General features: G+C 42.7%; 1 protein-coding gene across 4 annotated transcripts in view; it reads left to right on the plus strand.

Moving 5' to 3' along the window:
* RNF121 (ring finger protein 121) overlaps positions 1 to 15,343 on the plus strand; it is an 85,437-nt gene that overhangs the window by 64,753 nt on the left and 5,341 nt on the right. For all 4 annotated transcript variants that reach the window (XM_060159883.1, XM_060159886.1, XM_060159884.1 and 1 more), the window contains 2 exons: positions 1,916 to 2,023; positions 4,813 to 4,933. In XM_060159883.1, coding sequence (XP_060015866.1) covers positions 1,916 to 2,023; positions 4,813 to 4,933 — 229 coding nt within the window. The remainder of the gene's footprint in view (positions 1 to 1,915; positions 2,024 to 4,812; positions 4,934 to 15,343) is intronic.

The following is a 15,343-nucleotide window of genomic DNA, read 5'->3' on the forward strand; positions in this document are numbered from 1 at the left end:
ATGGTCCCTGTCCTCAAGGAGTACTTGGTTTAATGGAGGAAATGGACAAGAAAGCAGCTGTTTTAGTGCAGTTGGTAAGTACTGTGAGACACGTGTGTACAGGTTCAGGAGAGCCTAAGAGAAGAACCAGCTAGCCTCAAGAGTTGTGACTATCTGATCCAAAGTTTTCCAAGTTGCAACTTGCTCTTTTTCCCATGCCTCTTATGTTCCACTTTACTACAAGCCTTTCTTTGGCTTTCTGAGTTTCATTCTACAAAGTAAAATTTATCTGCAAGGTGAGGTCAGTGATCTAGAAGCCCCTCTCTGGCTGTGGTAGTTTACATTAAAAGCCAGTATAGAATATTACAGACTCTGGAGCCAGATGGATATGGATTGGAAACCCTAGCCCTGCCAGTTGTTAATTATATGACCCCTATGACTGCACGTTTCTCAGCCTTGAATTCTTTATCCCTAAAAATGTGATAATAATTGCTACCTCTGATAATAATTGCTACCTCATATAGGGTAATATGAAGAAAAAGTATAATAAAGCATGTTAAGAGTCATCGAGTAACATTTTCAACATCTAGCTAAAATGACTGAAAATGTGTCTATAACATGGGAGGTTTTTGATAACAGTAACAACTAGCATTCGATAGTGCTTTACAATTTCAAAGTACTTTCATAAACACCCACATTTATTCATGCAGCATTTATTGGGTATGTATTATTTACACCAGGAAATTATATACACTATGTACAATCCAGTGAGAAAGGTGGCAGGGGGTTCCTGTTTTAGAAATAAGTAAACTTGTCTCAGGTTGATATGACTTATCTGGGGTTACCCAGCTACTAAACCTCACTTAATCCAGGTTCCACCTAAAATGCCACATCCTTTCCACTGTGTCTCAGTCCCATCTGATCAGTACAAACCCTGGATAATGGAGCTCTCTGTGGTCTTTGAGGGCAGACACTGCAAGGTGTTCGGGTCCCTCCGCCAGCCTGAGAAGCCATCGCCCCTTGTTTAGCCACAGCAGGGAGGCCCAGGCAGGGACCTTGAGCATTCTCCCTGAGGCCCAGCAGGGTTGGCAGTAACCTACTCAGCTCTCAGGATCCAGGCAGATTGCTAAATTACTCCTTAGCTCTCCTCACAGGTAGAACAGTGGCTCCTGATATCAGGGACCTACCTCCATAACATTTAAAAGGCTCTGGTACATTCTGGGAACCATCTTTCCTCTCTGATCCTAGTTGCAGTCAATCAACCAGATTCCACACTGCTTTTCATTGGATCCTAGGGAGCATGGCTCCTCCTTCAGGAGAATCGCATAGTCCCATTCTACTGCACCCCGCCCCCATCACGCACACACATCCAATTCAAGGGTATTCGTTGAGTGCCTCCTTCCTTATCCCCTCTCCTTCAGGAAAAAAAATAAATTCAGAAGCAAACTCATTAGATATATTTCATTTTGTTATTAGCCTGTGGGTAGGAGTGAAGCAGTATTTACATTAACCATGCCCAGTTACAAAAGCCTGTAGCTAATTCTACCTTTTATTCATCTTCCCTTGAATCCTCTTTCCTGATAAGAATGCCTGTTTCCTTCTGAGCACAGCTGTAGTTACTAATTTTCACTTCCTCATCCAACTAACCTGAATTTGAGATGACATACTTATCTGAGGTCAGCTGTGTACTTTCTTTGTTTGAGGTTAAACTTCTCTTTTCTTCCCTTGGTCTGAGACCAGGAAAATACAAAGCACTAGCTCCCTGGTATGTGGAGGTGTTTCTGCAATTGAGGGAGTGACCAGCCTTGCTCAATAAAAGTCCTAAGCAAAGAGCCCGATGTCCCCATTGATGTGAGAGTAAGGGATTCTGGTGGTCCAGAGGCTCTTAGGCCAGTCTTTCTGTGTCAGCTTTACTAATTTTTTCTCCTTTCTCCAGGTTGGTTTATAAGTGGTTCCTGCTGATCTATAAAATCAGCTATGCCACTGGCATCATTGGCTACATGGCTGTCATGTTTACCCTCTTTGGTCTTAACTTGTTATTCAAGTGAGTACCCTTTGCTTTTGTTTTTGCTAGTGTCTGGGGAGGAGGGACTGGTGAGATGTACCTTTGTTCCTGGGACAGGTCCTGAGTATGAACAAGGGGAACATGGCACCTAGGATAGGAGACTTGGCTTTAGAGGATGGGAGGATGGGTGGGCCTTCCATGATTTGTGCTGGCAAAGAGAAAGGAATGTCTGAATAATACAGAGTTAGAGTCTCAAATCATTGGTTGTACTTTCCAAGAATTTATATTTTAGTGGGAAAGTATAATAACAAAAGTAAGCATAATAATGATTATAGCCAGTTACTCATAACTCCATCACCCCAATAGAACCATTTTCCTTTTCCATGTGTGTATTGTTTACTGTAACATCCACTCTACCTGAGTGGTCTTATGTTCAAGGAGAGTAGGAGTTGGCAAACTACATCCTGTGGGCCAAGTTGGCCTACCTTCTGTTTTTATAAAATAAAAATATTTTACTGGAACACTCATATTCATTTGTTTACACATTGTCTATGGCTGTTTTTGCAGTAAAACAGCAGAGTTGGATAATCGTGGCAGAGACTATATGGGCCACAAAACCTAAAATACTTACAATCTGGACCTTTACAGAAAAAGTTTGCCGACCCTGGACTAGACAGTTGAACTCATGGGACACAGCTGGCCACACCTGGCAACAGATCCACCTAGAAAGATACAAGACAGGAAATAGCAGGGCAGCGTCTGCAGGAGTCCTCACAATAGTCCCAGGGCTGAGATATGAGAGAGTGAGACCACACAGATGAGTGTGGCAGCCAGCCAGGCCCAGAAGACCTACTTCTCCAAGGAACACATCAGGTTTAAAACTCTCCCGGTCCAGATGCAGTGTTCTAATCGCAGGTCAGGTTTAATATATAAGCATTGCTACTTTGTGACACAGCTGACATTCCACCTTTAAGAGATTTCTCAGGAAACAGAGTTAACCTGTGGACTTTTAAGTCCTGCTCCATTGTTGGTCACATAGGTTGTTTTTTCAGTGCAGCGCTGTCACAGATAACATTGCAGAGTTGCTTCCTAAGGGTACATGACCAGGAGTGGAATTCTGGCTGTTGCTTCATATTGTCATAAGCTTTCCAAAAGGTCTGTATCAGCATACAGGTTTCCTCTACCCCCAGTTAAGGCAGAAGCCAAGTAATCCTGGACTCTGGGACTGGAGGGTACAGTGAGTAAGCAGGGCAGAAAAGGGTAGGAATGTGGTTTCTACAGCTGTAGGCTGTGGATTGGGACAATGCATTGAAGCTAGAGATTTAGGATTCAAATTTCAATTCATTACCACTGGCCTCTTCCCCAAACCAGGTATACTGTAGGCAGGAATCTCTGAAACTGAAAGGAATAAGTCCTACTTTATATAATGAGAGGACACCCATGGAATTCTTTCTTCCAGGGGTAGTACAGGCTGAAAGAATAAACAGGCTCCACAAATATTTACAGGAATTTATCAGTGTAGAGTCAACACATCTCATCAAAGAAAACCAAGGTACTTCCAGATATCTTCCTAACCTGGATGGTTAAAAAAAGTAAAAACCAAGATTCTCTATTATGTTTTAAAGGTATTTATTCTAGAATTACAGTTTCTTTTTTACTTTGATAAACTGTATAAGGAGGAAAACATAATTGAGAATCTTGACCATTTTTATGCTACTAATCAGGTTAATTGGTGTAAGATCATGACGTCTAGTTAGTACATTAAATGTTGTAAGATTGGTGGGCAAATTCAACTTTCTAAGCTAAATGTAATTTACAACTTTAAGTGAACACGTACAGTTCTTGGTACAAATGTTTTAACAAAGGTAGTTTTCTATAATAAACATTTAAAGACTCAAGTTTGCAAACTGTTGGTCCCTGGAATTACTAAAACAAACTTCCTAATATTATAGACCTATTGTCCTTAGTAAAGAGACTTGGACCAAAATTTAACTTTGATGACATGATACAGAATATGTATAGATGCAAGTTAAAATTTTATGGTAACTGGTATGTGTATATTTACTAATTTTATCTTTGTTTTCTAAAGATGTGGTTGGCAAACTTCTTTATAAAGGGCCAAATAATAAATATTTTAGGCTTTGTGGGACAAAAGGCAAACTCTAGGATGGTATATAGGTACTTAAATAACGAGAGAAAACTCCTCCCTTGCTCCACCCTGTTTGCCTGGGTGGCCTGTCTCAGATGGTGGACATACTTTGTGCCCACTTGCTATCATATGAAACATTCTTAGAAGGAGGGGCCTGATGGAGGTGGGTGACCCCTGGGATCATTTTCACTCTCTGCTCCAGTGACACCCAGATCCTGCCGTGCCCTTCCCTCCTTTTGGAGGGCTCAGCTATTTCAACTTGGGCAACTGGCTGGAGGTGAGGCAATTCAATAGTGAGTTGCTAACTTCCGGACTGAAAATTCCACTGCTTAGTGTGTAGCAGTTGCCAGTAGTGGAGTCCCCAACATATAGGTGCCAACTAGGGAGCTGCAAGCATGGTCATCAGTCAGAGGAGGCAGGCACTGGAAACAGAGTGGGGAAGTGAGCAGAAAGGGATACCCTGGCTTGGTCTTCACAGCTCCCAGTCCTAGGCTGTTCAGGTGGTGCCCACAGGTCATATACAGACAGGCAACAGGCTGGATTTGGTTTTAGTTTGCCAACACTTGCTCCAGCTATTAAAGCTTCCAGCTTTAGACGCTGCCATTTGTGTCCCAGAGTAGTAATCCAAAGCAGTTGCATCTCAGGGCAGGCCTTACAGGCCATGCTGCTTCCCTTACAGGATCAAACCAGAAGATGCCATGGACTTTGGCATTTCTCTCCTCTTCTATGGCCTCTACTATGGTGTTCTTGAGCGGGACTTTGCAGAAATGTGTGCAGACTACATGGCATCTACCATAGGGGTGAGTTCACTTGGACTCTTTAATACTGCCTCCTGCCACCTCCAAAGAGTTCAGGATAGCATCACTTGTTTGATGGAAGAGATAAGCCATACAAAATCCTTCAGGATGTGAGTGGTATGTATGGAGGTTCCTTCCTTAAAATTTGGAAAACCGATCTCAGATGTACCCTGGAATTTTTAACTCTAAGCTATTATAAGAATCACTTTACCCCACAGGAAGTTAACAGTCACTCAACAGATACTTATTTAATGCCTCTGTCTAGTGACAGAGATGGGTATTAAAGTAATAAAAACACAAATTATATATGATACTTTATGATATATTATTAAAATTATAACTTTAATAAATATTATGAAGGGGAGGTTAATGATACTATGAACAAATATAGTCATGTCATTTGACCTAGTCTTGGGGCTCAAAGATGGCTTCCCTGAAGATGTAACTATTGAGCTGACCTGAACAATGAGTAGAGTTAACCAGATGAAGTGAAAAGTGAAATGTATACCAGGTAGAGGAAATAGCATGTGTAAGAGGCCTGTAGTGGGAGAAAGGGTGAGCATTTTAAGGAACTAGGCTCATGTGGTTGTAGGGCTGAATTATAGTGGAAGTGTATGGAGGAATAATCAAAGGCTAGGCTAGAAAAAGCCGTAGAGGCCAAATGAAAGATTGTGATTTTTATACTAAAAATACTAGGGGGCTAAGATAGAAAATGACATCATCAGATTTGCACTTTGAAAAGATCATTCTGGCTGCTTGGGTAGAGAACAGATTGGAGAGGGGTCCACAGACCAGAGTGACCCACTTAGTCTTTAAGAGACAATTGCAGTAGTCTGGGCAAGATGAAGGTAGCTTGGATTAGGGTAGAGATGGTGAAAAGTGAGAGAAACGGACTATTGGAGAGATATTCTGGAGGTAAGGTTGACAGGACTTGGATACAGATTGGTTCTGGAGACTGAAGGAAAAAACATGAAGGAAAGAAAGGTAGGTATCAAAGCTGACATTTCTAACTCAAGCAACTCCTTGGATCCTTCACTGAGATAGGAAATGCTGCAAGAGGACCAAGTGGAGACCATGCAGAGATTCTTCAAGCTTATAATATAGGTAAAGTAACAGCCAGTGTAAGAAACCCAACTCAATATCCTTATATCTTTTTTTTCAAAATGTCTGTTGTTTTGCTGTTTGTAAAAGTAATACATTCTTTTTTGTAATTGTGTGAACAACACAGAAGTGCTTCCCATCTGAGTATCATCCTATTAGACCCAGCCATAAGAAGGAATATTTCCAAGTTTAATAGACATTTCTCCAGTTCTGTGCTGAAATAAGTGTGGTTCTGTCTGATGAGTGGGGACTGAAAGGCATTCAGAAGTTCTTGCTACTTCTGAGGTAGCAAGAGGTTTGGCAGGTTGGAGAGAAACCCTAGGAGAATGTCAGGGAAGCAGGTTCTCTTGGAGCATCCAGATACCAGTCCTAGCTTTTAGGCAGCAGATATCAGTGGAGACCAGTTGAGAAGTACATGAAAGCTTGGCACTGACTTCATATGAGGCACCTCAGGAACTCTTGCTGAGTCTGAGGCAGTTTTGCAGGTGGGGGCCTATTGGCTGTGCAAATTTGTATGTCACTGCTACTGTGATCTCATTCATGCCACGGTCTGGTAGGCTTAGGGCAATTCACGTTAAGCAGGAGACTCAGCTATTATTCTTGGGTAACATTAATCAAGTACAGTTTTAGGTCTAGGACTTTGTTTCTCAGTATCCTGGGACTATTTTTATTTTTCCTGTAATGGATCAAATTGAAAACAGTGTATTGGGTCACTTTATAGACAGCCTGTTAGATTCTTTTCTGAACAGCTGTCTTATGTTTTAGCAACATTTCACTGTCTCATCTATTTGTGTAGACTTCAGCTCTTCCTTTAACCAGTTCACTCCCCGAAGAGATTTCCAGACCCTAGATTGTCTAATTAGTAACTTTGCTTTCAACAGCAGAGATTGTCTAATTACTAACTTCACTTTCAACAACAGCTGTTCACTGAGACTGCTTCTGTGGCACAGCCAGCTTTTCAGAGAATCCCTCTAGTGATTTCTTTTTCTTCTCATTCTGTTTTTACAGGACCAATTCTCTGATTTTCCCAGGTTGTTACCAACTTTATCTCAAGGTTATTATCAGCTGCCAGTTTAAGCATAGCCTTTATTCCCTCAGGTGGGGGTCCCTAATAACCAATCTACAGAATCCCTTTTCTGAGCTCAGAATTGATCCACAAGTTAGCTTCTGCTCTGGGAGATAGAATTATTAAATTGGCCTCCCTAAGATGCAGTTTGAGCTGGGCCACTTTCCGTGCTCTTGGGAAGAATTATTGGGTGCTGCAGTGATTATAAGTGATAATCCCGCATAAGATAATTCCCTAATAATGATAAATTCCAGCTTCACCAAGAGACCTGGTGGGAGAATTTCTCGTTAGGGTGGAGAGTGCCTCAAACACTAGCTCCTGACCCCTCATACTCTCCTTCCTTTTATGGGATCTCACTAGATACCCCCACCACTCTACAATAACAGTCTGTCCCAAGGATAAACCCACATACCTCCCTGTACCTCTTAGCACAGAATCAAACAGTCACGTCGGACTTTATTAAAGGTTGAGGATGAATAACAGGAAAATAAACTGTGAGTATTTGAATGAGGTTGATCTGAGTTATCAGGCTGCCTGCTTTCCAGGGTTTTCAGACCCTGCCTCATCTAACTCTCAGCCTACCTCTGTATACTGGGTGTCATCTTAACACCCACCACTTAGAATCCACATCTGGACAATACAATCCTCCAGATGCCTAGACCTAAAGCCTGTGTTCCTGACAAAAATGATGCTGCCCCTCCCCTATACCACAGGGTATCTTACATGAGGATCTACCTCTTCCCTAGGTAATTGACATTGAGAATGGCTTTCCTTTTCAGAGGAGCCACTCTATCCAAATGTCTCTTTCAGAGGAGTCATTCTGAAAACTATCCAACAGAATGTGACCTTGCTGATCCTGACTATAGACAAGCAGTTTGCTGTTTCCCCAGGTTCCTTTCTTGGGGGTTCATAGGAAGACTAGGATAGCTTGTGATAGTACTGGGTGAGTCACCAGGAGTTAACGCATTTGTTGTTTTCCAATACTCTTAGCAAATATTGCTGAGACTTAGTGACAGGCCTTCTGCTAGGGCTCAGGATGCCAAGAGATTAGACCAGGCAGGAATATGGGAGAAGAGACTCCAACATGGGATAAAGGGATAGATTGCAACACCTTGGAGTGCTTTCCAACCCTGAGAAATCCAAGACTCTGTTATTTCTGCCCATGTCTTTGGTCAAGTGGGCCTTGGTCTGCTCAGGAACACCTGGGCCCCTGAGCCACAACAACCTGAATTTAAAGAATATTGCTGGCCTTGAAGCCAAAATCTGATCAGTGCTTTGGGGAGGGCAGTTTGAGGAAGCCAGGAGACTCCAGCTTTCCACGCATTCATTGGCCAACTCATTATTTATTCAAGCAACAGTTATTTATCAACCATCTACAATGTACAGAGTGTGACTGAGTGTAGCCCTTACTAGCACCACTGCCCACTTTCAGTAGCAGCCCTAGTTGTTTTTTTTTTTTAATTGTGGTAAAATACACATAACATACCATCTTAACCATTTTAAAGTGTACAGTTCAGTAGCATTAATACATTTACATTGTTCTTCAACTGTCACCATGATCCATCCATAGAACTCTTCATTTTGCAAAACTGAAGCTTCATACCCATTAAACAATAATTCCCCAATCCCCACTCTCCCTAGCCCCTGGCAACAATCATTCTACTTTCTGTCTTTATGAATTTGACCACTCTAGGTGCCTCATATAAGTGGACTCATATACAGTATTTGTCTTTTGTGACTGGCTTATTTCGCTTAGCATAATGTCTTCAGGGTTTACCTATGTGTCATGTGTCAGAATTTCCTTCCTTTTTAAGGCTAAGTAATATTCCATTGTGTGTATATACCACATTTTCAGTCCTGGTTATTTTTCGTAGTCTTTTGTATGTTCTGTGATCACAGCTTCTATCCCAGAGAGTCAAAGTTGATTTTGGAGCTGTTACCAGGTCAGGAACTAGGTCTGATTCATCTCTTGGTCTACCTCTGGGAGTAGTTTGACCTAAAAAGATCTGTAATTAATTAATTTCACAATTCCTAGAAATAAGACCATGATGTTTTATAATTGTATTAACAAGCATTCTCAATTCCTTTTACACCATTCTGCACTACTCTTTTTAGAGTAGAATAGCTCTTTGTTTTGCCTCACTTGGAGAAATTTGTAACTGTTTTGAGTCAGGTCGATTCAAGGGAATCATGGATGGTGTCTGTGTTCTCCAGCTGGTTACTGTGAGGTCATAAGCTTGTGACAGCCAGACAGTCTAGTTTCCATTCACACCCAAAAATCATGTTGGGGTGGGGTGGAGATGGGGGAGTGGGGGAGTGGGGGATTGTGAAATAAGCTTATTTCTGGGGCTTCCTCCTCTGCGAGAGTGATTGGGCAGGCAGGGTAGTAACACATTGTTTGTGCTGCATTGGGCCAGGTGTCCTGCCTCACATTTTCTATCTCCTGAGCAAATTGCTGTGCCCCAGATTTACTGCTTCCTGGATCCTCAGCAGCCCCAGATAATGTGAGGACAGGACTATCTGCTCATTCATCTGACTTGAAGTAGTAGAAAGAGCCAGGAGGTTAGAATCAGACAGATCTGATTTCAAATTCTCCTCCACTTTTAATTATCTGTATACGCTTGAGCAAGTTGCTTTACCTCTCTGATCTTGTTTTCTTAGCTGTAATAATATTGTCAGCCTTATAGAATTGTGGTAAGGAACAAATGGGTTAATGTCAAGCACTTTGCAGAGTAGCCTGGCCCATGGCAAACACTCACATCATGATGATGATGATGATGATGACAGCGATGATGATAGCTACCATTTATTAAGTACCTACTGTACAGTCCTGCTGTGCTGTACGACCATGTATTTTATGTCTGTAATCACCTGGAGCACAGGGTCCTTATAGAATTTGTCTTTGTATCTTCATCATACTCAACACACAAAGCAAGACATAAGACAGATCATCAACCATGAGTAATTGCCAGTTCTCTCTTAACGCCATCTATTGTCTGAAGCCATCTTAGACACTCTGTGATATGGAATCTCCTCCACTATAATTCTGGAAATGGGTATTTTATTCAGTTTTTCAACAGGTATTTCTGAAATCATCTACTTGAACTGACTGGGAGCCAGGTCAGCCCTGCCACCAGCCCTCTCTGGCCTCGAGTGAGGCTTTCCTCCTTGGGCAGTAGTCTCCTTACTAGTCGAGGGGGTGGCCCAGAAGAGCCCACTAGGCTTTCATGGCACACATTTCCTGTGATGGTCAATGGTGTGGATTATAACTTATACATCCTGAGCACCTACTACATGCGAGCTCCTGTGCTGGGGTCTTGTGTGTTTTCTCAGTGTGTCTTCCTAGTACCATGTGAGGCCGGGGGTAGTGTTCCTGTCCTACAAAGGAGAAATCTGACTCTTCATCTGAAGAGCTTACTCTCCCACTTTGAGTAACCTGTTTCAAACCTTCTCTACTCTCAAACCTCTCACATCCCTTCCTTCTGTCCCTTCATTCTCTGCAGATGACCTCACCTCCTGTTTACCTGAGCAACTAGAAACCAAACAGGAATCCCCACAATTCCTGACACCGTATCTACAGATCTGCTCCTGTTTGCATCCATCTTCTCCTTCCCTCCTGTAACAGTGGAATAAGTGTCCTTTCTCCCATCAGAGGCCAGCCCTACCTGTGCTGTGGATTCCACACCTCCTGCCTGCTCAGGGACCCGATATGCTGTTGACTTCCTTTCTCTCCCATGACTTCACCTTTTCCCTCTACTGGGCTCTTTCCATTAACGTTCTAAGTGTTCTTTTTCAAAAATGTCCTCTTTTTGACCCACTGTCACTTCTAGCTACTGAGCCATTTCCTGTCACTCACAGTTAAACTTGCAGGAAGTTCCTGTTTCCTTTTTTATCACCTTTCACTTATCCTTGGCCCATTCTAACTGGCCTCTGCTCATGCCCTTCTTCTGAAGTGACTCTTACTCAGGTCACCGGTGACTCTGTGTCACTCATTCTGGTGGATTGATTCTGATCTCAGCAGTCATCAGCACAGTTGACTCAGCACTGCTTCCTTCTTAAAAAGGTTTTCCCCCCCCTTGGATTTTGTGACATTACACTGTCCTGGTTTTCTTTCTGTCTCTCTGGTATTTTCTGTCTTCTCTGCTAACTTTCCATCCCCTTAAATGTTATTGTTCCTCCGAGCTCAAGGCTAAACCATCTTCTTTGCTCTTCGCCTAGGTATTTCCCTTTTCTTCTTCCACGGCTTCCAGATCTCTAATCCAAAACTGTCTTCTGAACTCCAGGCCTTTACTATTCAGCTGCCTCTGGTATCAACAGTCCACTTCTCTCAATTTTTACTGCCATCAAATTAGCCCAAGACATCACCTTAGCACAGGCCCCCATACAGCATTTAAAGAATTGTAACTGTCTCTTAGCTGGTCTCTCTGAATCCATTTTGGCCTCATCTCCAATCCATTTTTCACACAGAAGACAGAGTGCTCTTTTTTTTTTTTTTTTTTTTTTTCTGGTACGCGGGCTTCTCACTGTTGTGGCCTCTCCCATTGCGGAGCACAGGCTCCGGACGCACAGGCTCAGCGGCCATGGCTCACGGGCCCAGCCGCTCTGCGGCATGTGGGATCTTCCCAGACCGGGGCACGAACCCGTGTCCCCTGCATCAGCAGGCGGACCCCCAACCACTGTGCCACCAGGGAAGCCCCAGAGTGCTCTTTTAAAATATGAGTCTGATCATATTACTCCGTACTTAAATAAAGCCTTTAGATGATTTCTCATTTCAAGTCCAAGATCCTCCATGCAGCCATAAGGGCGTTAGGTTCCTTTCAGTTTCTCAAGCGCACCAGGTCCTTCCTGCTCCAGGGCCTCCTCTTGTCACTTCTGCCTCTCTTCATCTTACTAACTCCCACCTATCCTTTACCTCAGCCTAAAATGCCACTCCCTTGATGACCTAGGTTTAGTTAAACCCCTTCATTGCAGTGTTCTTTGATAGCCCTTTTAATGCCTTTTAAATAATTCTTATTTTAGCCTTTTAAATAATTAGTCCTCATTTTATATAAATTAAAAAAAATTTTTTTGACGTATAGTTGACTTACAATGTTGTGTTAATTTCTTCTGTACAGCAAAATGACTCAGTTTTTTCATATTCTTTTCCACTATGGTTTGTCACAGGAAATTGAATATAGTTCCCCGTGCTATACGTAGGACCTTGTTGTTTATCCTTGTTGTTTATCCATCCTTTATATAATATTTTGCCTCTGCTAATCCCAGACTCCCATTCCTTCCTTCCCCTATCCCCCCTACCCCTTGGCAACCACAAGTTTGCTCTCTATACCTGTGAGTCTGTTTTTGTTTCATAGATACATTGATTTGTATTGTATTTTAGATTCCACATATAAGTGATACCACATGGTGTTTGTCTTTCTCTTTCTGACTTACTTCGCTTAGTATGATAATCTCTGGATCCATCCATGTTGCTGCAAGTGGCATTATTTCATTCTTTTCGATGGCCGAGTAATATTCAACTGTATATATATGTACCACATCTTCTTTGTCCATTCATCGGTTGATGGACATTTAGGTTGTTTCCATGTCTTGGCTGTTGTAAATAGTGCTGCTGTGGACATAAAGGGTGCATGTATCTTTTTGAATTATAGTTTTGTCTGGATATATGCCCAGGAGTGGGATTGCTGGATCATGTGGCAACTCTATTTTTAGTTTTTTTTTTTTTTTAGTTTTTTTTTTTTTTTGCGGTACGCGGGCCTCTCACTGCTGTGGCCTCTCCCGTTGCGGAGCACAGGCCCCGGGTGCGCAGGCTCAGTGGCCATGGCTCACGGGCCCAGCCGCTCCGCGGCATGTGGGATCCTCCCGGATCGGGGCATGAACCCGCGTCCCTTGCATCGGCAGGCGGACTCTCAACCACTGCGCCACCAGGGAAGCCCAATACTTATTTATTTAATGTCAGTCTCCCCTAGCTGTAGGTTTCATGAGGACAGAGGCCAGGTCTGTGTTTTTCCAGCATTCTAGCCCAAGGACCCAGTCCAGTGGCTGGTACTTAGTAGGTGCCCAATATATTCTGATGGAAGGAAAGAAGAATTTGGGTGGCTTGCTCAAGGTCATCAAGATAGTAAGTGACAGAAGATGGAAATGTGGTGTGTCTAATCCTGACAAATTATGTGGCCCCTTGAGCCCTTTCCACACTGAGGCATCAGGCTCTTGAGGTTAAACTGAAATCTGCCTCCCTGTACTTTACCCTACTCGGCCTCAGTGCCTCCTGATACAGTCTCTGTGGGTTCTGCAAACCGCAGGGTTGCTGGGCCCTTCCTGACTTGACAGGCTTACCTGATAACTTTGTTGAAAATTTGTGGGATTTGACCCTGCCGGCCTGTTGCCACATTAGCTTGCGGGGAGAACTCCAGAAGCTAGGGGCCTAATAGACATTTTCCTGGGCATGCCTCCTACTCTCATTATCTCATTCAAGTTCTCTTGCATCCTGTATCCCTTGCCTCAGTGTCTTGGGGCAGAACTCAGGGATGATTTGAGGTAAAGCTCTTCCTCAGAGCTCTCACCCATCTCCTGAGTTGAGGCGTTCCCACTTATTTCACTGCCAACGCTGTGGGCCAGAGTGAGTGGCCATGTTCCTGTGCTGCATGATTGTGCAGGGACTCAGTGCCAGAGCTGGACCCAGACTTCTTGGCCTATTTTCTCTCTGTTCAGTTGATGTGCCTAGAAATTCTAAGCCAGACATATTTCAGAGCCATAAGCCTCTTGAGCGCTGGAGAAGTGTTTTCCCCTCAACACTAACATTCAGATTCCAGCTTTGGAGAGTTGCAGTTAGTGGGCTTCCACAGGTTTGGCCCTGCCCTAACTCTTGCTTATCCTTTTGCACTCTCGATAAACATATCAGAACCTTTTGAATTACTGGCCCTCAGTGAGCTAAGTAGCTGATCTTTCTGCAGCATTCAGCAGATGTTAATGGACGTCTTGGGTAGAACTTGGGTTAGGAGTCAGAGGGGCTGCGTTCTCATCACAGCTAGTTTCTTTCCTTTCTGGGCTTTGGTTTCCCCAGGGACGGGGCTGCTCTGGTGTTCTGTGATAGTAACGAGTTCGCCTTGAGCCACTTCAGACAGTTTTGTAAGACGGTGAGGTAGGGGTGAAGGCAGGAAGCTCTCTATTCATGGATTCTTGGGGTGGTGTGGCTCTACCTTCTACGCTTGAGGACTCTTGGGAGTCAAGAGAGCCCATTTCTTATAAGGGCAGCTTGGAGTCAGAGATGCCTCCATGTTGAGCAGAGGTTCTGGCAGGTGTAGCTGTGTCTGATCTGGCTGTCACCATCCTCCTTACTCCCTATCCCAGCACCTGTATGCCCACCCCTCCTTCACTGCTATCCCTCACCCAGCTTCAGGGCTGTGGCTTTTTCAGAAGACAGTTGCTTGGAAATAAAAAACAGAGCAAACTCAAGAAAATACAAAAAAGCTAAGTATAATCTATTTCCCTTATAGGTAAAGATAAAATTGTAATAATAAATGCAGAATCCTGTCTAAAAATTCATTTTACAGTTTTGTAAGATGTGAAGTTCTGGAGATTAGCTGCACAGCAATGTGAATATACTTATTAACATTACCGAACTGTATATTTTAAAATAGTTAAGATGGTAAATTCTGTGTTACGTGTGTTTTACCATAATTTTTAGGACAGTGCAAAGAAAAAAAAACAGTAGGTCTTAGACTATATCAACAAATAAAATTCAAGTCTTTTCTCCTTGGGGTGAAGGGGAAATGCTCTGTAGCTATTTAACAATAAACCACAAGGAAAGTATGCAAAATTTGGAATTTCTTTTTGGAGCATGGAATTGGTTATCCATTGTGATTAACCATGGTAATACATAATCTTTTAAAGTATGAGCATACCTCGTTTTATTGTGCTTTCCTTTATTGCGCTTTGCAGATAATTGTGTTTGTTTTGTTTTGTTTACAAATTGAGGGTTTGTGACAGCCCTGCATCAAGCAAGTCTATCAGCACCATTTTCCAACAGCAGTTGCTCACTTTGTGTCTTTGTGTCACATTTTGGTGATTACAATATTTCGAACTTTTTCATTATTATTAGATTTGTTATGGTGACCTGTGATCTTTGATGTTATTATTGTAATTGGTTTTTTAGACATAATGCTGTTGCACACTTAATAGGCTACAGTAAGTATAAACATAACGTTTAAATACACCGGGAAACCAAAAAATCTACATGACTTGCTTTA

This window comes from Lagenorhynchus albirostris, chromosome 9 (assembly GCF_949774975.1).
Source record: "Lagenorhynchus albirostris chromosome 9, mLagAlb1.1, whole genome shotgun sequence".
In the NCBI taxonomy this organism is placed as follows: Eukaryota; Metazoa; Chordata; class Mammalia; order Artiodactyla; family Delphinidae; genus Lagenorhynchus; species Lagenorhynchus albirostris.